The sequence below is a fragment of the Gymnogyps californianus genome, chromosome 4, assembly GCF_018139145.2.
Source record: "Gymnogyps californianus isolate 813 chromosome 4, ASM1813914v2, whole genome shotgun sequence".
Taxonomy (NCBI): domain Eukaryota; kingdom Metazoa; phylum Chordata; class Aves; order Accipitriformes; family Cathartidae; genus Gymnogyps; species Gymnogyps californianus.
In genome coordinates, this window is record NC_059474.1 from 70,027,438 (window position 1) to 70,053,824 (window position 26,387).

General features: G+C 41.2%; 1 protein-coding gene across 4 annotated transcripts; it reads right to left on the reverse strand.

Annotated features, from left to right (window-relative positions):
- Nucleotides 1-223: 223 nt before the first annotated feature.
- Nucleotides 224-25,440, reverse strand: USP38 (ubiquitin specific peptidase 38). 4 transcript variants are annotated; one of them, XM_050895646.1, is made up of 13 exons: nucleotides 24,756-25,440; nucleotides 23,517-23,652; nucleotides 18,241-18,370; nucleotides 17,884-17,985; nucleotides 14,958-15,116; nucleotides 13,653-13,846; nucleotides 13,007-13,100; nucleotides 12,054-12,160; nucleotides 10,894-10,949; nucleotides 10,181-10,830; nucleotides 9,911-10,081; nucleotides 9,599-9,850; nucleotides 224-682 (listed from the first exon to the last, which is right to left on the reverse strand). In XM_050895646.1, exons 1-13 carry the CDS (start codon nucleotides 25,438-25,440, stop codon nucleotides 521-523), a joined length of 2,898 nt encoding a protein of 965 aa, XP_050751603.1. In that variant the 3' UTR covers nucleotides 224-520. The 4 variants fall into 4 exon arrangements, with proteins under 4 accessions (XP_050751603.1, XP_050751600.1, XP_050751601.1 ...); XM_050895643.1 differs by having other exon boundaries at nucleotides 9,599-10,949; XM_050895645.1 differs by lacking the exon at nucleotides 224-682 and adding an exon at nucleotides 2,716-2,908 and having other exon boundaries at nucleotides 9,599-10,949.
- Between the last annotated feature and the right edge of the window lie 947 nt (nucleotides 25,441-26,387).

Here is a 26,387-nt window from a genome sequence, read left to right on the forward strand (position 1 = left end):
TGGAAAGTACTGTATCATGTCACATTTAAGTTATTGCCTTCATTGTAAATTGCATCATCTCTGGAAATCCATAAAGGTACTGGATTTGAAAATAAGATGGAGGTGAAAGACTATGTATGCAGTTTAGCCCATCTGAAAGGATTTCCACATAAAGCAATCCCGTCAAGAGTAAAAAATGAACTTTCTTCATTCAGTGGATGAGGACAATAGAAACTGATGCAAGTGCGTTTGTTCAGTTTAATGCAGTGTCATTTGCAACTACTTAAAAAATCTCCATTTTCTGTCTGTTGGGCAAGCATATCGTACTATAAAAGCAACTGAATTTTTAAGAGGTAGTTTTTTTTCCATTATGCACTTATTTATTTCAAATAAAACATAACCAAAAAAACCCCAACATTTGCTTTTGAACAAGGATCAAGTCTCAAAACTTGGTACAATATCTGCCAAAGTTCAATATTTTAGTTGTCCTCAGCAGTACTGGGCTGCTTTGGAACCAGTGTATTCCAGGTTGTCTTCATAGTCAAAAGACTAATCTACCAACAGTACTGAACCCACCCCCTCCTCCTCCACCTGTCGGTCCACAACTTCCCGGGGGGTCATTGTCATCAAATCCATTGGGTCGGAAAGAGCACGAGGCTGAGGCAGCTTGAAGTGCTTGTGTTCGAGCACTAAGCTCTTGCTCCTGAAATGAAAGAATAAAGACAATTTAGAAGAACAACCTCAAGTCCTTGAAGCAGCTTATTTGTAGGAAACTTCGAAACAGCTTTTAAAAAGCAACATCACTACCTTCTGGACTCCTAAGTCTGAACAGCTTTGTTGAACTTCAAGTTGAACATCCACAGCCAATCCGAGATGTACAATTTTGTTGAATGTCAGTAAGTGTATATGAATCATAATTAAATCCATTTAAGTTTATGCTAAAATTGTATTTTATAGCAACATGGGATGTTACTAAAGAATTAGACTGCTGATCAAAAGCTAACAAAACATTAGTTTTTGATACGTTTCACATGAATTGTCATCCTAGCAATTTTAAGGTGCCCTTGTTCTTGCTTGCCAAATAGAAAGGTAAGACCATTAAACCAATGTTAATTATTTAAAAGACACTTCTTTTAGTCCACTCAATCAACCGCATAGAGTAACAACATACTAAGATAAAAGGCAAAAAGATGGACAAGCTATTTAGTTTCCATTCAGTGCAGCTTTTTAACTTTCAAGTGTTATTGCTATGCTAACTCTGTCTTAACATTAGTAAGTCTTAGGAACTCTCAAGCACTCCATAAAATCAGACTCAGCTGTACCTGCACAAGTAGCAAGAACAAGAAGCATAGCCGCCTGCCAGCTGCTTTTTCAGCTGAATGCCCCTGTGGCTTCTTAGACATCTAAGGAGGGGATGAGCACAGGCTTCTCCCTCATTAAAGATATCACACACTATTTTGTCTCTGGCCAACTAGTTTCACAAACCTTGCAGCAATTTCTTGTCTTTAGTATCCCTTCCTCAAATTGGCCAAGAGCTTCAAAAATTGAGGGAGGGAAGGCAGATGTTGGGCTCTGGAAGATTGACAAGAAAAAGACAGCAGACCTGTACAAGCTTTATTTCTTTAGGAAACAAAATGAAAGTATTCAGGTGCTAAGACTCAATACTGATAGCCTCCTTCACATGACACTTCATCATTACATACCTCCCTAAAGGCAATGGGAGGAAATTTTAACAGGATTTTAGTAATTACATGGGTCACCTTGGTTTGTTCCTTTTCTTCTCCACCTCCTGGTGAAAGCAAGGAACAGAGCCAAGAACCTGGAAGACTGTATTATACTACCATGAAAGCACTAAACTTAGTCTTGTCCGTGTACTTTCACAAGCGCTAAAAATAGCACTTGTAGGTTTAAATTACTCTGCCCTCTTAGAAAAACACAGCCCAAGTTTGAAACTCTTTTACACTACTAAGGACTGAAATACATACTCATTTCCAAAATTATATAAAAGATATTTGGAGGACATTGTCTACACAGATATGCTGGCCATATTCCTGAAAGACAGTATTATGCTATCTCCAGCAATACGTGGATTCTTATGTATCTCCTAACTATAAGACACATCAAAAGCTAAGTAAATTTACTAGGAATAACAAGGGAATATGGAGAACTCACTTCTAGTACCAGAAATCAACAGAAAATTTTGATTAAAATAGCAGGCCTTGTATAAATAGCCTGTTTAGTTGAAAAACTACACTGCAAAACTGTTTAGCTTAGAACAGAATTTCTTCTCAAAAACGAAACAGTGGGAAACTTGCTACACTGTACCTGGGCTGGTTTTTCTTTTTTTGGTAAAATATTTCAGAAAAATGTTTGTTTTAATGCAGCACAGTACCAAACCAAAAATGGAGCTTTCCTTACTCCTTCCTCCACTTTCATCCCTCCAGAGAACTGTTTTCTGGCAACTTTATACCTCTTAAACCCCAGCAGTTGAGTTTTACCTAACAAACTGTACTACAAAAGACCATAAGCAGCAACAACAGGTTTGCAGATTATGCTATATTAAATAAAAATCTTAAAATTGTAGACAAAAAGAACACTAGAGTCTTACAGCTAAGAATTTTTTTGCCAGATTTAGCTAGAAACACTATTTATTTTAATTTGCCCTACTGCAGTTACTGGATAGCACAAGGTTTTGACATAGCTATGCAGCTAAATTACTTTATGTGTGTCTTCTATTACATACCTGTCACAACACCGTTAGCAACAGTATGATTGTTCTACTGTCACTAGGCTTCCTTACAGAGAGGGGACAAGCCGAGAGGAGAAGCACCACTACGAACAGCAACAACACGGTGCCTTGCACATGACTCGTGCAAGGGACTCACAGCTCTGCAGACACGCATCACGTTTGGTACAGAGTGTCAATGAGCTGCAAGCACAGCTTTTGTCAACCACTTAGAAATACTGTTCAGAAGCAGCCATAATGCACTCAAAATAGGATAAACCTCAGTCGTGATCTTAGCTTCATTACTACTGTGTACAAAACATTTTCTATAATGGATGGAAGGTAACTCTCTATATATGCACACACAGAAGAGAAATACAGAGCAGTAATCAAATTATCAATTATTGAAGTTTCTTGACAGATTATTAGTATTAAAACCCACACACTGTTTGTGTCTTCAACGCTAAAAGTGAAATTATTTAGCAGTTTAAAATCTTTCATGCTTTATTCCTGTTCAGTAGTTTGTGCTAAATGAGCATGTTTCTTTCTTCTCTCAAGGTATATATTGACTTGATTAATATTAACCTACATTAAATTGTTCTAGTATAGCATACAGCACTGGCATTTTTGCAAGAAATATCCTTGTTTATAAAACAATATTGAATGTTTTCAGGCTGATTATATTTATCCCAACAAATACTAAATCAGGTAAGTAAAACTTGATAGTCAATAGTTCTCTGGACTGAGAATAATGCAGAGCATCCCCCCCTCCTTTCCACTTGTTCCCAGAATGGGATTTTTAATTTGTTTTAACTGGAGTGGGAGCTATCCATATTGCAGGTTTTGTTATTTAAAGTGAAAACATTTTAGTTTGCCATGTGGTAAACTGGTATGCAATAGTAAAACAAAAGCAGTAAGCTAGAAATTTTTTGGAATGTTTCTTCTAAAAAGTAAAGGCTTTTCAGGACAGAAAAGTATATTCTTAACTCAGCAGGAAAATACTAGTTTAGAGCTCTGAACAACAATGAAATGTGACTTCTCAAAAAAAAACCATCTCAAAAAATTAGTAACCTAATTCAGTGAATCACAATATAAGTATTAATTTGAAAAAAAACAGTAACTGAGCATTTCTAATCAGCCTCATTTAAATTGAGAAAAGGACAGGATCTCCACAACTCTAAGATTAGTAGAGCACTACAAAGAAAGCCAATACTGAAGAATCCAAAATTGAAAGGTGGGTAAAAGATGATAAATTAAAAAAAAAACCAAAACAACTAAAACCCAAACAAAAGCTATATACTTGGAAAATTTTTTTTTTTTTTCATTTTGAGGAGACCTTTTTTAACTGTAAAAGAAAGATTTTCAAGAAACTACTAACTTGGCTTTCACTTGTAAGCTATAAAAGAAAATGACTGTGCGCTTTACGTCACTTCAGCTACATGTTCTGTAGAGAAAACTTCAGTCTGGAAGATTATCAAAAAGCAATTTTGTGTATGTGCACCAAGTGACTTAAACTTTTATAAAATCACATTGATTTTTCACTGGTTCTAGGCGTACAGCAGTATTCAAAAAGCTTAAAGTAACTAACTTCTTTGCGTATTCCAAAAATAGCATCAAAATGGTCTTGAAAATGTTAATTCAGAGAAACATATTTAAGAACAACTTCATTATTTAACAAATTATTTTCTCAATATCCTGATAATGTTGCTTGTTCTACATGGCTAAAGCATCTCCTCAGATTTGAAAAAAGCCTCTGTTATGCATACTTAGGTAATCACCTATCCTGTTGATAACACTGAAATATGTGACTGCAAGAATTGGATTCAACAGGAAAACACACAAATAAGAATAGTTACTAGGATTTATATTCTATGTGGATGACACTGTTCCTCCTTTAAATGTTCGCCTTTATATAAAAAAAGGTTACAATATCACTGTAGTTGTAGTAGTTTTTTTCAAGCTTTGTTCTTAAAATGGATTTTTTTTCCCCTATTACTCAATTACCTAGATGCTGCTGTAACTATATACATAAAATAAAAAATAATCTGGCTTTAAGTTCGAAATTTCACAATTAAAGCATTCATGCACCAATGGAAGTCACAGGAATTCTGACTGAAAAAATGACATTATCTTGGAAGCAAGCCCACGCTTGGGGTGGCAGGCAAACCCCCTCCTTGCTCACCTTGCCTTCCCAGGTGCCTCTGTACAACAGGTATGAGGCTCTGGATGTGAAAGACCAGTCAATGGATGATGTGGATGATGGTCAATCTACACCAGAGGTGTTGCCAAGGTCAGAAAGGCCTACCGCCCGTAGCACACCTCCCTCCACAAGGAAGAAGAGACAGATTATAGTTGTAGACGACTCCCTTCTGAGGGGAACAGAGGGTCCAATATGCTGGACAGACCCTCCTCTTAGGGAAGTCTGCTGCCTCCCTGAGGCTGGGTTAAGGACATCACTAGGAAGCTTCCTAGCCTGGTACAGCCCTTGGACTATTACCCATTACTGCTCTTCCATATGGGTGGCGATGAAGCTGCAACATATAGTCCAAGGGCAAGCAAAAGAGACTTCAGGGCCTTGGGATGGTTGCTAAGGGAATCTGGAGCACAGGTTATTTTTTCCTCTGTCCTTCCAGTTGTGGGCAGCAACACTGGAAGAAACAGACGGACCCAGCCTATTAATACATGGCTCCATGGCTGGTGTCACTGCCACAATTTTGGGGTTTTCGATAACGGGATGGCCTACACAGCACCAGGCCTGCTGGTGTCAGATGGGATTCACCTTTCTCAAAGGGGGAAGAAGGTCTCTGCTCACGAGCTAGCGGGGCTCATTGACAGAGCTTTGAACTAGACTTGAAGGAGGAGGGGGATAATATCAGTCTTGCCCGTGACAAGCTGTGGGATGACACGCCAAGGTCAGAGGGACAGGGGCTAGCGAGGGCCCTCAGCCTGTTGCTCTGAGCCATGCTGGGTACATTGCAGCATACTTGAAGTCTTACAGAGATGAGCCAGGGGCTCCTGAGGTAACAGGAGCCAAGAGGGAAACACCAGTGAAATACCTCAAAGGAACTAAGGGGTGTTCCTCTAAGAAGGTGACATGGCAGACAGCCCAGCTGAAGTGCCTCTACACCAATGCACACAGAATGGACAACAAACAGGAGGAGCTGGAAGCCACTGTGCCGCTAGAAAGCTACAACCTAGTTGCCATTACTGAAACTTGGTAGGATGAATCCCATGACTGGAGTGCAGCTATCGATAGATACAGGCTGTTCGGAAGGGACAGGCAAGGAAGTAGGGGTGGAGGGGTTGCCCTCTATATCAAGAAATAGATAGTGTGTGAAGAGCTGTCTCTGAAGAATAGCCATGAGCAGGTTGAAAGCTTACAGGTAAGAATTAAGAGACTGAGGCAACAAAGGAACCTCGTGGTTGGTGTCTACTACAAGCTGCTGGATCAAGGGTAGCCTATTGACGAAGCCTTCTTACTCCAGCTACAGGAGGCATTGCGCTCGCAGGCTCTTCTCATCCTGCTGGGGAACTTCAACCACCCCAACATCTGCTGGAAAAGTAGCACAGCGAGCTGTAGGCAATCCAGGAGACTCCTGGAGTGCATTGAGGATAACTTCTTAAGCCCTAAGTAATAGACAGCCCTACGAGACAGGATGTGATACTGGACCTGATTGCCACCAATGCAAGTGAGCTAATCGGTGACGTCAAGATATGAGGCAGCCTGGGCTGCAGTGATCATGCACTGGTGGAGTTTGCAGTCCTGAGGGATATGGGTCAGGCGAAGAGTAAAGTCAGGACCCTGAATTTTAGGAAAGCAAACTTCCAGCTCTTCCAGGAGTTAGTCAATAAGACGCCCTTCGGAAACTGCCCTCCGGGACAAGGGAGCAGAACAGAGCTGGCAGAACTTTAAGGATGCTTTCCATAGAGCACAAGAGCTCTCCATCCCCAGGTGTAAGAAATCAGGAAAGGAAGGCAAGAGACCAGCATGGCTGAGTCAAGACCTGCTGGTCAAACTAAAGGGCAAGAAGGAAATGCACGGGCAGTGGAAGCAGGGACAGGTATCCTGGGAAGAGTATAGGGGATGCTGCCCAGTTGTGTAGGGATGGGGTCAAGAAGGCCAAGGCACAGCTGGAGCTGAACTTGGCAAGGGATGCAAAGAATAATAAGAAGGGCTTCTACAGGTATGTCAGCCAGAAAAGAAAGGTCAAAGAAAGCGTACCCCCCTCGATGAACACAACTGGCAAACTGGTAACAATGGACAAGGAGAAGGCTGAGGTAGTCAACAACTTTTTTGCCTCAGTCTTCACTGGCAACCTCTCTTCCCACACCTCTCGAGTGGATGGACTGCAAGACAGGGACTGGGGGGAGCAAAGTCCCTCCCACTGTAAGAGAAGATCCGGTTCGTGACCACCTGAGGAACCTGAACACACCTAAGTCTATGGGACCTGACCAGATGCATCCCAGAGTCCTGAGGGAACTGGCTAATGCAGTTGCCAAGCCACTCTCCATAATATTTGAAAAGTCATGGCAGTCAGGTGAAGTGCCTGGTGACTGGAAAAATGGAAACATTGCACCCATTTTTAAAAAGGGTAGAAAGGAGGACCCTGGGAACTACCAACCTGTCAGTCATGAAACAGATCCTCCTAGAAGCTCTGCTAAGGCATGTGGAGGACAGGGAGGTGATTCGAGACAGCCAGCATGGCTTCACCAAGGGCAAGTCCTGCCTGACCAACCTAGTGTCATTCTATGATGGAGTGACTACATCAGTGGACAAGTGAAGAGCTAAGGATGTCATCTATCTGGACTTCTGTAAGGCCTTTGACACAGTCCCCCACAACACCCTTCTCTCTGAATTGGAGAGAGATGGATTTGATGGGTAGACTGTTCGGTGGATGAGGAATTGGTTGGATGGTCACATCCAGAGGGTAGTGGTCAACGGTTCCGTGTCCAGATGGAGATCAGTGATGAGCGCTGTCCCTCAGGGGTCCATATTGGGACCAGTACTGTTTAATATCTTCACCAACGACATAGACAGTGGGATCGAGTGCACCCTCAGCAAGTTTGCAGATGACACCAAGCTGAGTGGTGTGGCTGACACGCCTGAGGGACAGGATGCCATCCAGAGGGACCTGGACAAGCTCAAGAAGTGGGCCCATGCAAATCTCACGAGGTTGAACAAGGCCAAGTGCAAGATCCTGCACCGGGGTTGGGGCAACGCCCGGTATCAATACAGGCTGGGGGATGAAGGGATTGAGAGCAGCCCTGCGGAGAAGGACTTGGGGGTACTGGTGGGTGAAAAGCTGGACATGAGCCGGCAATGTGCGCTCGCAGCCCAGAAAGCCAACCATATCCTGGGCTGCATCAAAAGAAGCATGGCCAGCAGGCTGAGGGAAGTATTTCTGCCCCTCTACTCCACTCTCGTGAGACCCCACCTGGAGTACTGTGTCCAGCTCTGGAGTTCTCAGCACAGGAAAGACATGGACCTGTTGGAGCAGGTCCAGAGGAGGGCCACAAAAATGATCAGAGGGATGGAACACCTCTCCTGTGAAAAAAGGCTGAGAGAGTTGGGGTTGTTCAGCCTGGAGAACAGAAGGCTCTGGGGAGACCTTATTGCAGCCTTTCAATGCTTAAAGGGGGCTTAAAAGAAAGATGAGGACAAACTTTTTAGCAGGGCCTGTTGCGATAGGACAAGGGGTAATGGTTTTAAACTAAAAGAGGGTAGATTTAGGCTAGATACAAGGAAGAAATTTTTTTACAATGAGGGTGGTAAAACACCGGAACAGGTTGCCCAGAGAGATGGTAGAAGCCCCATCCCTGGAAACACTCAAGGTCAGGCTGGACGGGGCTCTGAGCAACCTGATCTAGTTGAAGATGTCCCTACTCATTGCAGGAGGGTTGGACTAGATGACCTTTAAAGGTCCCTTCCAACCCAAACTATTCTATGATTCTATAATCTGAGGTTGCTGCTAAAGAAGCCATGTTTTGTGCTACCCTGTACAGTCAAGAGGAGAGGTGGCATATAAACAAAGATGGTTAGGACACAAATGCTTTAACCACACAGTCTGAAAATAGCAGCAGAGTTGCAATTTAAACTCTCAGTTCTCTTGTTTATGTTTGTAAAATACCTGCAGCTATTACAACAGATTTTCCAGTGACATTTAGCTGTTCCAGTTTGAATTTACCTAGTTTTTCTAATTTGAGTAGGCCTAGAACTCTCACAGGAACAGCTCAACCCAAAGAGCACACAGTAAAACACACTTTCACTGTTACACTGTCCAAACACAGCAGCAATGCTCAAAGCAAACCATACCAAAATGTGGAGAACAGTGGTTTTTTGTAACAGCAATCGAAGATGCGACTACAGCTAGGTGAAGTTCTCAGAGCACAGGGAATGCGTGGGTGGTAGAATAGGCAGCGAAGGGAAAGCAGAATCTAGTCACTAGCATCTGGTCTTCGTTTTAGTGGTTCTAGCATTTGGGTAAGCACAGTTGTATAAATAAAACTTACTAGCACATTTTCATTTGGAGTGAAGAACACCGCTAAGAAGTTTTAAAGTATACTTTAGCTACTTTTGTAATTTATTAAAGGCAATGAAAAATTAGAACTGTTTGAAAAGCCTTTCTTGCATAGAATTACAAGTGGGTAAACGACCTATGCGAGCATCTCCACTAAAAATTTAAACTGAAAAGAGTTTAAGCCATTTTCCTTGACACTTCCCATCTAATGGTGACCACCTTACTATGAAAACTGTCTAGCAACATTAAGATGGAAGCAAGATTGGTGATTTAAGGTTAATATACCAGAATATTTAAAAGCTAACTTTTTCTTTCTTTTAGACTGTCTCTTGTGAGTTTTAAGGAGACCACTCTCCATATACAATTTCTGTCTTACCTGCAAGTACAGTTTGTTATCTTTCGTAATTGCATCCATGAGGTCTTTTTGTAGGGGAGGGTCTCCATTTACCCAGAGTCCATTTGCCGAACTGGTGTTGAAGCCACAGGTGCTATTTCGTTTTTTGTAAAACAGAACATAAGCAGTGTCCTTTGGAAATCTACTGGTAATTTTCTGGACTGACTGAAATGAGGTAAATGTCACTCTGCTGTCATTGAACAGAAACCATTCTCTTGGCATCTCAGTGTCCAGCTCATTTTCTACAACAGTACAAGGACTCTCCTCTGTCAACAACTTATCCTGAGGAGAAACTAAAGAAAGAGCTGTAGACTGGTGGCAGAGTCCTGAAGGCCCTGACCCAGTAACATTTCTAGCATATGAATAATAATGTCCACTTTCAGAGGATACACCAGAATGCACCACCACAGAGCTTAACAGGTAGGGCACCAATTGTGGGCAGGTCACTTCATCAGCACCTGAGGGCTTCAGTTTTTTAGCAAGATTTTCTCCAATATCAGACATCTCAACACCAATAGACCAACCTCCTGAAACTACAGCTAGAGGGGATGTTGCTCTTTTGACTGGCAGTTCCAAAACAAGGGGCAGAGACACATTGTCCAAGATTTTGCGCCTTATATGACACTTTGGATCATATGAAAATCTCAAAAGAGTGAGAATGAGGTATTCAGGTTCCTCAATGATTTGCATAGTTTTCTCAGCATTCTGTAGAGAGGCACACTTTTCACAATAATACTTATTGTCTCCACTGAGGATCTCAGGTGCCAGAAAATAATTCAGTAAGTCTGTAACTGACAGGGTGTTTTTACCTACTAGCCTCTGAGACATATCCCTATTATCTTGAACTTTGTGGAGTTCAGAATTTGTGGTATTCTCAGAGTTTGGCTCAGCAGAAAAATCTTTTATGGTTCCTTCATTCATTATTGTGTCACATCCACCATTTACTTCCAAATTATTCAGAGGTGTTTCTCCAGTAGGACTAGTTGCTAAAGTATTAGTTTGCACCATGTAGTCATCTTTCACTTCAGAACGTTCCATACATTTTGGGCCAACATTCTCCAAGGAAGTTGGAGGACAGAAAGCCAGAGAGAGATCTGTGAAAGCTTCTTCCTTTTGAGACATACTTTTGCAGTTCAAACAGCATATAGTAGTCTTCAATTTTCCTCCAAACATCTTCTCTATCAGAGTTCTTTCTTCACTTCCCATACAAGGTGCTTCAGCAAATACTTGTGCTTTATGGATAGCTTCTTGTGTCTGGGACTCTTCATTCGTTATACTTTCAGAAGTCTTTGCTGAAGACAATGCTTTCAAGGTTCTCTCTTCTTCATGCAGCCTGAAGGCAAAAGAAAAATAAATCCAAGTAGCTGTGCTATTTTCCAAACAAATATTGCTGCACCATTTCAGACTTTTTTCCAGTTATGCTAAAAAATATAGATGGTTAAGTGGCTAGAAGTGTCTTACATTAAAAAAAGCTATTTGTTATTTTTTATATAAGCCAGCTGAACCATACAGGTCAGTACTAAGACACAGTATAAGAGAAGCCCAAATGCATTTAATTTGGGTTTCATTATATATAACCGAACACAATGGATATACTGAGAGAACTGGCAAGTATTAAAAAACCTAACAAACAACATTTTTATTATTTACCATTACATTATCTTAATAAATCAGTTCTCCAGTTGACTGGTTCTGTGTGTCAGATTTTGTAAGAGAACAAGTATCTATTTATCTAGTGCCAGACTATTTCCAAAGAAAAGGTCAGGATTTTGTAGCCAAGAAAGTTAAGAAACTACAGCAAGAAAAACCAAACCAGAAAAGAAACCCAAGATGGGGAGGGGGAGAGGGAAGAGAACACTATTTCACTATTGAGATAAACTTCTCCAGAAGTGGAATGTGTCATAAGGCAATATTGCTTAAGCCACATCTCAGCAAGCCAAAATTAAAGAGGGCTACTAATAAATTTAGGTATTTTTGTTTTATCTGTGCCACAGTTAATTTGCTTGTTTATTAAACTGGTTATAAATGCATGTACATCTCTTCGTGACTTCTGACTTGTATGAAATATAGCTGTCTCCACCAACAGGAAATTCCAGATGCACGACTAAACCGCTTTCATGAACCACAGTAATTTTACAACAGGACCATGACGCTAACATAACACCCAAGTTTAGATTTGTAAAAATGGAAATTGACTACCACTATGACCTGCTTTAAATGATGTGGATACAAGACAGTATCCAGACTTTACCACAGATTAAACCCATGAAGAAAAGTGTTTCATAAACCACACGGAAAACCAGAGACGGCCAGGAATGAGGCCCAAAATTCCTGGTCCCCACTCATGCAGTGGAACTGTTACACGACTGCTCCTAAGAGTTCAACATTATGTGATAAGACTGTAGATTCATTCCCATTAATGGCACAATAACTGTACCTGTCTAGCAGGAATCTGAGATATTCTGAGCAATCCTGCTGGGATCGAGGGGTGAACCATGGTGGTCTGGAAGCCTCAAAGAAAATTCTAGGAGCATATGCCTCCCTCTGTTCGTGTAAGAGAGGGACAGACAAGGTTACATAAGAACTACTTAAAAAATTGGTTATGTTATTTTGATATTGACCACTGAACTTTGGACTACATTATTCTAGAGGAACTGTATGAAACACATGGTACACAAACATTTAAACCACTTAATCATAGGAAGAGCGCGCCATTAATTTTGCAGTAATCACCTCTAGTACAAAGATAAAAGTAGTGGATCCTGCAGGCAAATATTAAATGTGTAGTGAGTGTAAACCAGATGTTATGCGTAATAGCAGTTACTGTTCTTGCTGGCAAGCTTAAAAATGTTTTCTTTCTTCAGAACACCACCAGTATTTCATAAGTACCAATTTATTTTTGGGTGATCCAGCCTCATCCCCTTCACAAGTTTATTGTTATTAATCAAAGAGAGCAAAAGTGTCTTATGTCTTTCTAGCACTAGCAAAATATTCTGAACATTTAATAAAGTTCACTTTAGAATTTGAACGACAATAAAATTTAGTGTAAAAATCACTGCAGAAAGTCAGTTTATCCTAGAAAGTACATAAAGTCAGCTTGTATATCAAGTCAGGTCTTATTTGGATTTTTACATTTTGGCTTCTCAAAGAAGGGGTTACGGCCCATTTATAAAAACAACACAGTGCCAACATGTTCCACTTATGAAATACTGATTTCTCTAAGTCCATCCACACCATCTGAACATTTGGAGGCCGACTCATTCCCCTACAAATCTATCATATTTACATTTTTCATATACTCAAGAGGATTCCCATGGCATCACGTTTGTTCCTAAATTTTGGTATATAGATCTAGGCTTAAAAAACAGCAGATGAAATAAACTGACATACCTGGGTATGGGCCAAAAACGCAAAAAGATGCTGTAATTTTCTCATTAGTGAATTACACCCATTTAAATTCAGAGATAAAACATGTCTTCTGAAACTGGGAAAAAGAGATAGACTTCAGTTTCCTTGCTAGATTTCTAACAACAATGCAGTTATCATTCCAGCTCAGATAATTACTTAAATTTGGAAGAAAGCAAAACATGTAACACTTCCCTTCAATACATGGATTCTGCTCTAGTGCAGATGCAAAACTACTGTACAGTAGGAACTAACACTGCAAAAAACCTACTTCTTTAAACATTTAAATGTGTAAGAATGGGCTATAGATAGACAAAATATTTTTTTCAATAGCTTCCAGATTATAACAAAAGCATCACCATAAACTTTTACAATACTGAAGGGAGCAAGGGCAGTGAGGAAAAAGGGACTTGTCTTTTGACACGTGACAGAAGGATCAGGATTTTTAATGGCTAAAATTGCAGATTCAGAGCTGGACTTTCACAAAGCAATCAGTAACGGAGTGCAAAGAAACCCACTCAGCTCTAGCAAGCTGAGAGACCCCAGGGCACGTTAATATTTGGTGAAAAGCAAGGATGCAACAACTGCAATAGTTAATTTGCAATGAAATGAGCTGTTAAAAAGTACTTACTCTGTAGCCATAAAAAGTGCCTGAATAACACTGTTCATGTAGCAAGTATTTCCTAGATTAATTAGACCTGTCTTCCCAGTTTCAGATTTTCCAGAAAGTCTAGATAAACAAGATGGCAAAGAACTGGATTGAGAAGTCCAGGCACTCTGACTGAGAATCAACTTAATCTTCTCTTCAGTGGGTTTGGGCATATCCTACAAGAGAAAAATTTAACACACTTAATAGGTTTTTATATTTGTTTTTATAATAGGTCCTGCCATTCAGCAGTCTTATCTTCACTTGCTCCCATATTCTCTTTCACGGTCTTGCTATCCCTGATAGCCTAGAAGATACAACCCCCCGCAAGCCGCCTTCTTCACAGCTTTCTTTACTCAACTCTCAAATTGCAGGAATAACGGGCTGGTGGTCACCTTTGACTTGCATATTCACAGAATCCTTTCTGCCACCAAAAACTACCTCTCAAATTTCAAGCTTTAATAGACCCCTAAAGCATCTTCTATTCTGCTAGAAATACATTTTGATTTGACAGAGCAGGAATGTAAGAATGAAAGAATAAAGTCCAGAATACTTGGAATTAAATTGATAGGGGCTTTTTAAGCGTCAAAACACTTAACTGCAATACTACTGCTATAAAATCAGGCAGTAATACCCAAGTGGGTTTTTGTGGGGGTTTTTTGTTTCGTTTTTCAATTTTATTTGTTCTGGGGTGTTGTTTTGGTTTTTTTTTTTTTAATTTATTTTTCATTTTAAGTGCATTATGCACTTAAATATTTACCTAAAAAAGCTGAATTTTGCTTTGAAACAGCATAGGCCAGCATCCTTTACCCACAGAGGCATGTAATATTGACTGCAGTATTAAGATGTAGTGCTTAATAATGGTGTTTTGGAGCTGGCCAAAGATTAACACCATGCCAACTCCTCGGAGCCTGCTTCTCTTCAATACTATCAGTGCTCTGAACTTATATTTGAAGAGTTCCAGTTTCTAGCTTGGGTTGAAATGAAATGCCTAGAATAAACCTCACAAAAGCATATTAATAGTTACATGAGGCTTAAGAAATTAGATTGTACTTTTAATAAAGGATCTCATTTCAGGCTTTTCTTAAAGCCTGCTATAATCATATCATGGACACTCAGGACAATTTTTCTAGCATATTCCAAACACAGTTAGAATTAACATTAGATTATGTGATTAGCTCTTCTCTCCTAGCGGAAGTTCTGAAGAATTTAGATCTATGGGATTATAGCTTTCATATTTGGGAAAAAAACCCACAAAAACATTCCACCCTCTTAATATTCCTAATATACCTTAACAGCCTCCAGAATGGGTTCATAGAGCTCTGGAAATCCTGAATAATGATACATCATACAGTGTATCAACTCAGTCAACTGCATCAAAAAGGCTGTACTGGAAGGTAAGCCATCTCTTTTGAAGGACTGAACCAAACTCACCACATGTGGGACAATCTGAATGGGAACACAAACAAGCAAAAAGGGCATTAATTGCATTTTTCCAGTTTTTTTGCTCTACAAACAACTTTACTGTTTTACACATGCCAAATGACAGGGGGCTTTTCGTTCTTAAATAACAATGGCTAAGAATGACTTGAAAAACATGCATTATTCTTTACTCATGACAATTTTCAAACAGCAAAACTAATTATTCAATGCTCTCTTCAGCTCACATATCAAGTTTTGGAACTTTATGAACTTAGAAAGTGCATGTTAAGATTTTAAATGGTCAAGTGTTCAAAGTACTCATCTTATTAAGGAAATTAGCAGCAACCATTTTGCTTTTGTGCCACCACTAACAGTGCAGTATCCTGTTCTAATTTCACAGATATAGTTTTTAAAACCAACCTCTCAATTTTCCTTAAACAGAATCTAATGCTTGGGATCTGAAGCCAATGAATACATTCATGCTATTTCAGTTTACAAGATGGAAACTGGCTCACAGCTCCACCTAGTGAGGGAGCTAGGTTCAATAAACCAAGACAGTAATCTACTATGAGCTCAAAACCCCTTACCACAGACACGTTAATCTATTTGAGGATTAGTTCAGATTCATTACTATTTTAAATTGGGTATAAATCAGAAATGTTTACTCCACCTCCTTCCCTTTCTTCAGCACGGCTCTGTCTGTATTTTTAAATGCATGAAACTTTTTTTATATTAGTCTTACAACATCACGTAGAAAGTTATTTCAATGCAGTCCCAAAGAGTAGGGACTTCTCACTGTGAACAAAAATATTTTAGACACCTCTGTCAGTTTCCAAGTGATCAAAACGGATTAGCTGTGAAAGAAGTGGATGGAATAATTTCTCATCACAAACTAGCTTAGAAATTGTTTGGTAGTAAAGACATTAAATACAGAACAGAAATTATAACAATATCATAATTTTAGGAAAGTATACCAATTACAAGAATGAATATACTTCAAAACACCAAAGTAAAAGGGGCCAGGTGCAAAATACTAATTTGCCACTTTTTTCAAATATCAGTTGTTCTCTAAGTACAAGGAATATTTTTACATCTCGGAGAAACAAACCCTACTGTTTTGGTAAACAAGATATCCACTGTTTAAAAACGAAAACACCAAGATTAAGTGTTCAATGTGCTACAGAGTCAATAGTGAAAGTTGCAATGAAAAATTTCCTTCTTTCACTTTGTAAATGTGGGTACATAGCAATGAAAAAGTAATTACTGAGCTCCAAGAATGAGATTTGTATACAGGAGATCTGAGATACGATAATTTTGCACAGACAAAGCATGTGGGAAGAATAGAAAAAGTACTGGCTCTCAATTTGAGAGAGCTGAGCACCTAATTCTTACTTACAGCATGCTGCATAATACTGAAAGTTACACTTTGAATACATACAGAGGTATCACTTGTGCAAGACTGTTTTTCTTCTATAAAAAAACCCAAGTCATTTATGCTAACGATGCTCAAGCATAGGGAAGGGGAATGTTAACTCAGATGCATTGCAAAATAAATTCATTTATATTTATCAAGTGTGCATTTAACCATTTTAAATTCAGTTTATTTATTATAAAAAAGTAAACAAGTAGTTTAAGTGCAGGAAAATATTACAGGATACTAAATGACAGCAGTAGCTCAAAAAATTATAGTGAAGAAGGTTGTTTAAAACGGAGGGAAAATGGTCACGATGAAGTCCTGAAGACAGATGTTTATGCAGTACTACATGCAGCCTCCGGTAGAAATTTTCCTTGTTAAAGCAAATGCCTATTTCTAGAATAAGTCTTCTCATATTTTACATTTTTCTCATGAATGTTTTGTCTCTCTCAGGAACAAAGAAAAGCAAGACAGTAAATATATGAAACATTTACTTTTTGAACATATTCAAGGCTACTTGACTCTTTGATTTGTGACTCAAATTTCTATCCTAGTCCAAGATTAGGGCAGCGGAGGGAGGAGAGAGAAACTTCAGACTCCTATCATTAAAAAACAGTGTAACAGGCATAAGGCAATTACTCTGACACTAATCAAAGGGTTTGTGATCCCTTGAGGCCTAAGAGCCTTGGGGACAGCTTAGAGAAACAGTGTGCCAGGCTGTTACTATGGTTAAGTCTGAAAGACCCATATTTCACTTAGCCTTCAAGCTAAACACTGAGTATGAGAACAGGGAAGGCACTGTACATCTTGCTGTACTAATACGAACAGTCATCATCATGCCCTAGTATCTACCGCTTTAACTGGTGAACTGCATTTTGAAGAGTGGCCATTAAAAATAGTATCCTTCAGTTTGCCCGTATGTACATTGAAACATAGATAGCGTAGCTTTCTTAAAGTGAAGTACTTCTGGGCTTCTAACCTAGGTGACTAGGTTATATATAGCAGACAACTGGTTATCTGTTTTCCCCAAACAGTTGCGCTTGAAAGTCTACTTGCAGCCCAACTTTATCAGTAGACTTCACACCACATAAAATGGATTTCCAGAAGTACACAGTCAAAGATAGAACGCAGTGCCCAGATACTACTGCCAGAAATATGTACATACCAGGAAGAACAATGCTCGTTTCCAGTTACCGATTAAGTGGTTGAACCTGGAAGTTAGAAAGCCTAGTGGTCTGTGAACCACAGAAATCTGATTTTGGAACCTTGAAACAAAGAGGAAATCCAAGCGCATCAATTCTGTTACTCTTTACACCCACTTTAAAAGTCACAGGTGAATGACATTTCAAAGAATTGAAAACCATTTATTTAGTAACTTACCAAATGAAAAGCTTCTGGAGAATGCTGAAAACTAAGTAACATGTGGGAAAGGACAGCAAGGGCACCAGGCCTCACTAGAGGAAACCAAAGTCGATTAAAGACCTAAAAAAACCCACATTTATTTCAGTAAACCTAGAAAGTGAAATTTCAGTAAAAATGTAAACAGATCTCCAAATCCACAACCATTTGAAACAGACAGAATCATTACATGCAACTGAAAGCTATAGATACATTTGCATCATCTTTATCGAATAGTAAGATAATATCTGTTGCAATACAAAAGGTGCTACACAATTGCATATCTGTTACAAATTCCTTTCCCTCTCCTTCAATTCTGAATGTTCTTTTCCAACATACCAATTCAATCTTAAGCAGAGTGACATCAATGAGGATGGTAAATTTCTGGACTGCAGCCAGTCCTTTCAGCAGTGCAATCACCCATGTTTCCACATGCTGAGCCAGAGGCCAGGACAACCAGTCAATCATTCTGAAAGATTAATGAAAAATAAAAAAAATAAAACAAAACAAAACCCCAATATGTCACTAATTTTAATCTCAACAAAAAGATTCTATATATTACCCAGATAGTTACACACTTACACAGAGACTCACAAGAAGTAATACAAGAATGTTAGGCAAAAAAGTAAATATTATATAAATAACAAGTAACAATAATATACAGACATTAAGCTAACATTTTTATTTTGTGGCAAAAACTTACTACTGAAGGTGAAAGAGTGCCTGTACCTGGGAATCTCCCCTCCTACACCTTTTACCCGAAACCAGACAAAAACCAACTATGAAGTTTAAATTTGAGAAGGAAGCCTCTTCAACTTAGAACTACATTCCCAGAAGCCAACTCAAATACTCTCAGTTAACAAGGTAAAATCTAGTAATTTTAAATACATTGTAGCAGGTGTTATAAGGATCTTATAATAGCTATCAGCAGCCTGGGGTCTACATGTGCCCCAAAAGGAAGAACTTCACTACAGCTAAGGAAAGGGAAAAGTGAAAGGACTTTATCTGTGCCTAGAAAATACAGTGAAACATCAGCAACAGAAAACAGGGGTATTCTATCCTTCTAAATTAATAGACAATTTACACTGATACTTAAGGTAGACAGGCAGATTAGTTGAAGCAATTCTAAGATACAGACGACATTGTAAAACATGAAATTTAGACTTTGTTCTTCTGAGATTTTACTTGGCAATATTTTGGATTTTCTTTAATTGTCCACAAGATCCCCTTCTTCAAATCAGATGAGGCACCACTAATTAAGTGGAAGGAAAAATTTGTCACCATGAGGGTGGTCAGACATTGAAACACGGTAAGGCCGAGGCACCTCCATCCTTGCAGAAAGCTCTTAACTTGATTGGACAAGGCCCTGAGCAACAGTGTCTGACTTCGAAGCTGGCCCTGCTTTGAGCAGGATTGGACCAGATGACTTCCAAAGGCTCCACTCAATCTACATAACGCTATGATTCTATTCTATAACTCAATGCAAACAGCAAGTTAGAAGTATATTTCTTTATTTCTTTTCTGAAAAAGCCCCTCAAAGATTATTTTAAGAGGCTAAATTCTAGCACAGAACTGAAGAGATTACAAGTAACCAGTCTAATAAACAGTCACTATCACTACGAATAGGCATAGTTAGTGATTATCAATCTGAAGCGAAACTATCAGCCCCTATGTTCTTCCTGGTGATTAAAAGAGCTCCAAACAAACTGAAATCAGGGCTTCAGTCCTCAGATTCCAAACCAAAAAGAAAACCACTGTCTTTAGCTACACCAGACATGCATTCTGGGCATGTTGTATTACCATAAACAGCCTAAAATTTACAGAGAGTTTGTAATTTGGATCTGAAAAACGTATAGCACATACATCCCAAAATTTATATATCTTAGAATTATGTACTATCTGCACATACAGCATTCAAAGGTTTCTCTAAAATAAGGAATCATTAGTACTGCCTTTTTAACAATCAAGCACAGATCTTACTGAGTTTCTTCCATGTTACTACAAAAAAAACCTTGGGAAAAAAACATGGCAACATCATAATCATTGCTCTGAATTTACACAAAGCTCTCATTTCCTCAAGATGTTAAGTTCAAACGTTTATTCTGAGCACCCTTTCCATATACTTTCTAAAATGGGGAATCAAAGGAGTAGGCCAAAACTGCTTTTGCCTGCAAAGAATTAACCTTAACCTAAAAATAGGCCCCAAACCTCATAGTTCTATCGTCTTCAAACCTCCCCCCTCCATTTGTAGGCTTGTTATTTTTCAGCAGTGGCACAAACACCTGCACAGCTAATTTAAGCCTAATGACAATATAGTTGGTTTTCTTAACTAACTTTTTAGACAAGTAAGGAGTATTCTGTAGAGCCCTACATTAGAACCACTGTTCTAAAATATCTATTACCATCTTTATACTACGTGCACTTTCAACCACACTGACTCACAAACTCCAAATGAAAAACAGTGCTTTTGCGTGGGAGCTGGGGCTCCCCGTGTTCCATCCCATTGCTCTGGTTATTTGATGGGCCATCCTGTGTCATCTCCAGTCAGTATAAATAACTACTAAACTATTCAACATTGTTACTAATAGGACAACAGCTATCATTTCAGTATGATTAACCTTGTAAAGAGAAGCCTCATTCTCTGTATAATTGATACAGATAGAATTCCTATCCTTAAAATCTGTTTCTGCTCTTAAAAGCAGAGTCAATATGCTTAAGAGTGGAAACAAAAGCCAGAAGAGGAAACAGAAGTAAACTTGCAGACATGCTTGAGACTGTCCTAAAAAGCATCAAATCTGAGATCTGGTAGGTGAAAATTAGACATTTTGGTTACTAAATCCTCTCTGCACTGCATTTACTTGGCTCCTGCTCTGTTGCAATGAATGACTGCATTTTTAATACAAAGGCAGATATTAATATGGGACACAATGATCATGAATAAAAACACAGAGGATTTTTGTGTTTGACCAGATTAAGAGAGCCTTAAGGCCTCATATAACCCTAAAATGAGGTCTGCTATCCATATATGTGCCTAACAAGGACAGTATTTCTGGTATCTCTGGATAGAAAAAAAATTTATCTGTGCAACCTCAGACAGTAACTTCTTTCACAAAAATATCTTCTTAGCCACATCAAAGAATCTGGCAGCTCAGGTGCAAATCCCTCAGATGAGGGAAAAAAACCAAACCAAAAGCAACAAGAGAAGATCCTCAGACTACCAGGCACCCCCCCAAAAAAAAATTTAACATCTTTTACAATACTTTACATTTTTACCAACAGTGCAAAGGGCCTGGTCATGTCTGGAGTTTTTCTTTGCAAAATGTTCAGTTTCTCTTAACAAAGATACTTGGGTTAAAGTACAAACAAGCATTATACTTGTCAGGATACTGAGTATAGGCAGTCAACTTCCTCTGAGACCTCTGAAGTAGACCCTTAAAGCAGTCATATATCCCAGAAGAGATTCAACAATTTTCTGCTTTTCTTCACTGATGCTTCAGGTAAGGTTTCATGAGACAGCTGAGCCAATTAAGAACAGCCTAATGATGCCAAAAAGCAAGCACTCTTTCTTACACTAACCTGTGCCTAATATAACCCCCCACTGAACAGATTGAATTTATTAGTCTTCTAATTACAGATTATTTACTAATCTGTGTTCAACTTTAGACAGACTCTGCAGTGTCATGGAAGTTATCCTTAGGGAGAGAGCAACAAGGTCTTTAATTGGCAGTCACCAAAGCTCTGCTGACTCTCACCAGGAGACCTTGTTGTGCCTGGAGTTCTGCATCTCCTGAGAATGATGCAAGGCTGATGACAACATTGTCATCTGGTGCTCCAGACATTCCAGCTGCATTATCCTCTTTACAACTACTCCTCTAAGGCAGAGGAGAGTAATTGCTGCAAAGGGTTGCCAGAGGTAGAAAAAGAAACTGGATACAGTGTTGACATAAGAGTATCTACAAACAAAAATAACAAGGGGCACCTAAAAAGTTAGTTGTATGGAACAGAACCAGAGGCTCTTAAAATCAAGTATTACTTCAAAGAATTAACAAGGCAAGTAAGGTTGCACTGCCCTTTCCTGTTTAACTGCTTTACTCATTTTTCCACCCTTCAGTGGTCAATAACAGCTTCTTCCATAGGCTTTAAAAAAAATAATTCAAAGAACTTCAAGAAGGTCTTCATCTTTCTTCCATTGTCATCTTTCTGCATCACTATTATTCACATACCTGAAGATACTGACCAAGATTGCAATCTGAATCACAGTCTGTTAACAGTGCTACTAATCTCAATGTTCACTCATGTTTAGATCAGTGACAACAAGCACAATACGCAATTGTTTTTACATCATTCCTATTCTTCTATTATTCAAAGAACATCCAAAAAACCTCTGGAGGCTTGAGTGAAGATGGAAATAGAGGCTGTCCCCTGTGAATCCTACTAAAAAGTCATGAAGATATCTAAGCAGAAAAAACCCTCAAAACTAAGCAGTAAAACTCATTTCTAACCATCTCCTCTCTTCAGAGGAGGAGATGATGGGTAAGACAATCACGTGAGAAAGTCATTCTGCTTCTTGGAAAAGCAGAAAGGTTGATCTTCCGAAAACAAGGCCTTGTTTCTCAGCTTGATTGTAAACCCTGTGAAGTTTCCTATTTATGCCATCTCCCATAAGGTGGGAGATCTAAACATAAGATGTCATCTAAAAGGAACACAGCTGGCTTCCTCTTAGTTTCTATTTAACCCTCTTCTTCATCCACCCTAGCAAAGCATGAGAAAGAAGCCACATTAGCAATGAAGGCAGCAACCTGTCCTGGTTTCAGCTGGGATAGCATTAATTTTCTTCTTACTAGCTGGCACAGTGCTGTATTTTGGATTTAGTGTGAGAATACTGTTGATAACACACTGATGTTTTAGTTGTTGTTAAGTAGCGCTTATCCTAAGTTAAGGACTTTTCAGTTTCCCATGCTCTGCCAGCAAGCAGGTGTGCAAGAAGCTGGGAGGGAGCACAGCCGGGGCAGCTGACCTGAACTAGCCAAAGGGATATTCCATACCATAGAATGTAATGCTCAGTATATAAAGCTGGGGGGAGTTGGCTGGGAGGGGCGGATCACTGCTTGGGCATCGGTCAGCGGGTGGTGAGCAATTGCATTGTGCATCACTGTTTGTTTTGTTGTTCCCCCCTCCCCCTTTTTGTTATATTCCTTTTCATTACTATTATTATATTTCATTATTACTATTGTTAGTATTATATTTTACTTTAGTTATTAAACTGTTCTTATCTCAACCCACAAGTTTTAACTTCTTTCCCAATTCTCCTCCTCATCCCACTGGGAGCGGGGGTGGGGGGAGTGAGGGAGCGGCTGTGCAGTGCTTGGCTGCTGCCTGGGGTTAAACCACGACAGAACCTTAAACTGAAACCATGCCAGTAACATCCATAGCATCATAAATATATATTACCTTAACATGCTAAACAGCATGACTTAGAATACCATTTTAAAAGGAGGGAGGGTTTTTGATGGTTTTTGTTTGTTCTTTTAATGGAACCTAAGTGACAAATAACTTCAAAAAAGGCAAGAATAAGAAAAAGAGACTTTTCCCCCCTTTACAATGAAATACAGTACCTGCACAGAGCTTGAGTCATACTTGCATCTTTCACATTTGGATCTGTAGTAAGGCTCCTGATGAGTACTGTAATCATCTGTAATGGTATGTGCTGCACAAGACTTGCCAGTGCAACAGAAGGTTCGAATGAAGTATCTGTAATAGTTGAACATGACATAATGTAAGAAACTAAAAAGAAAATCCCACAGAAAAAATATGCTTTATCTTCTATCCTACAACTTCACTATAGTTGTAAAGTTTTGAGACAATGAGTCTATCCTACATCTAACATTCTATCATCACAAACCAAAACAAAATTTAAAAGTTTCAATGGATTAAGGACAATGAATAGTGCCGAATTACAAACTCCTTTTGTTCATCTAATATCCATGCAAGAAAGCGACAATCTGCCAACTTCTTCCTCCACCCTTAACGGAACTGAGAAGTGAGGGTTTTTTTTCTAAAAAGAAGCACCGTACAGTTGTTTATCATACTTGATGTTAAGCCTAGGGATTCAATGCAGCTGACATCTCCCACGTCCTATCTCAACAACTGACTGCTAACCACACCAGTTATGGCAAAATATAATGTTATAATGTTAACTTTCCCAGGTGCCTCAACAGCAAAAGCACTTTCCAATGTGAGCTAATACAGCACTTGATAGATTTCTGAGGTCAGAAAGGACCTATTTACAATCGCACCTACATTACTCTGGCAGTGAATCCTTCCTACGATACCCAAGTTTTATACATTCCTTACATACACCCCAGTTTTGTAGACTAAACAGTTCCAAGACCTAAGATACCCCTCTGGAGAGAGCAAGGAGGAAGAGTAGCCTGTGATATTGAGAGTCTTAGTTTTTCCTAACAGGACGCCCAAAGCTCTGTTCCAGTATATCATTTAAAGAATTGCAACAGGAGTTTTTTCCAAAATCTATGTTGCTCTGCAGCAAAAAAAAAAAAAAAAAAAAAAAAAAAAAAAAATCACCATTTCCCCTCTAGCTTTTCTTTGTGGAGAAAAGAAAAAAAAAAAAAAAAAAAGAGGCTTTGCCTTTTTGGCAACGGCCAAAAAGTTGCATTTTAGTACCTGGGCGAGGAAGCAACGGTTCCAAGGCAACGCCTGCAAAGCGACCGATGCCAGCGGTCGGGCTTTTCCTTTCCGTTGGCAAACCTGCCGCTCTCCTCAAGCGCCCCCGTTACCCTCACACCCCTCCCGCCTCCCCCCCCCCTCGGCCGCGCTCCCCGGCGGGCGGCGCTCACCGGCGGCGGAGATGACGGCGAAGAGCTCCTGCAAGGAGGGCAGCAGCGTGTCGGGCTCGGCCTTCCAGACGCTCCGCAGCAGCCCGCTGACCTGCGTCACCTGCGAGACGTAGAGGCGCAGCTCGGCCTCCCGGGTGCCCTGGCTCTGGAAGTGGGCGATGCTGCGGACCAGCTGCTGGCAGAAGGCGAGCGAGAGCTTCCTGCCGCGGGGCAGGCACTGCGGGAAGTCGCCCAGCAGCTGGCAGAGGCGGGCGCAGAGCGGCGGCGCCGGCCGCTCGCACACCAGCCGCAGCGCCTCCACCTGCAGCAGCTCGAAGAGCTCCAGCACCGAGGGGCAGCTCATGATGAGGCGCAGCCCCGCCTGGATGTAGTCGAGGATGGCGGGGTCGCGGTTGCTCAGCTCGCCGTAGCCGCGCTGCAGGAGGCCGAGGACGAGCCCGCGGTTGAAGAAGGCCTCGAACTCGGCGCGGTGGTAGCGGCCGTAGGCCTCCAGCACCTGCCGCCCCACCTGCCGCTGGAAGGGGTCGGGGCCCTGCAGCACCAGCCGGGTGCTGAGGGCGAACATGGCGCGGCACTGCGCCTGGCTCAGCGGCGTCTCCGCCGACTCCACCACCCGCCGCACGATCACCCGCTTCAGCGGCAGCGGGTGCGACGAGCTCACCAGCCCCTCCAGGATCTTGTCCATGGCGGGCGCTCCGGGCGCATCGGCCGAGCGGCGGCGGCGGCGGGCCGGCCCAGGCCTCGGCGGAGGCCGCCGCCGCCGCCGCCTCCCCGCGGCCCTCCCCCCGCCCCGCCGCGCTATGCCGCCCCGGCGGCGGCGGCCGCCGCTCCCGCGCCCCTCCCTCCCGCCCGCCCCTCGCCCGGGTGGCGGCGGCGGCGGCCCCGCTCCCCCGGCCAAGGCAGCGCCGCGGCCCCAGCGGCAACCGCCGAACGCTCCCCCGCCGACCCGGAAGCGGAGCGGCGCAAACAGGAAGCCGGCACGCTGGGCCGGGCGGCCATCACGCATGCGCCAACCGGCAGCGGCACGCCTGCCTTCTCGCTGTGGCGCCGGCCAATGGGGAGCGAGGGCGGGGCGGGGCGGCGGGAGCCGGTGTGGGCCTGCTGCGGCGGCCGGCGGGGGCCGGTGGTGAGGGGCTGGCGGGTCGTAGCCACCCGGTCAGCATGAAAGGCTCCGAGGAGTCGCACAGTTTAAAGCTAGCGTGTGCTGTTCAGCTTTTACTTGCTTCCCCGCCCACGTAAGGTCCCGCCAGCCCCCTGGCCGCTCAGTCTGCACTCACGGGGATACCCCGGTGTGGTGAGGCGATGGCCAGGCCTGTCCCACCTTCGGTCTGCATTCACAGCCCGTCTTCTCCTCCTGGAACTAGTATTTATTGCTTTGTTTGTCATACATTCTTGCCTGTAAGTGTACTTGTCACCAGCAGCGCTTCCTTAGAGAAGCCTTTGCTGTTTAACAGAGGTTTAATGGAGTAGCAGTGATTGTCAACGTACAGGTCCCCGCTATCAGAGTGTTCCCATCTTTATGTAAGCCTTCTTATCCATCATTTTGACCCAGTTTAGCTCCAGTTGCCAGCGCTCAAATTTTGTTACTATACCTTGCATTTTCATACCAGAATATGTTTCCAGCATGAGAAA

Bases quoted from the DNA above. Each gene is read 5' to 3' on its own strand.
- USP38 (XM_050895643.1), bottom strand. From the start codon at position 25,440: ATGGACAAGATCCTGGAGGGGCTGGTGAGCTCGTCGCACCCGCTGCCG. The intron at 18,371-23,516 runs GTACTGTATTTC...TTAATCTTTCAG, and splicing joins ATGACTCAAGCTCTGTGCAG to AATGATTGACTGGTTGTCCT. The intron at 13,847-14,957 runs GTATATTAGGAA...TTTCTCTTGTAG, and splicing joins CCATTCTGGAGGCTGTTAAG to GATATGCCCAAACCCACTGA.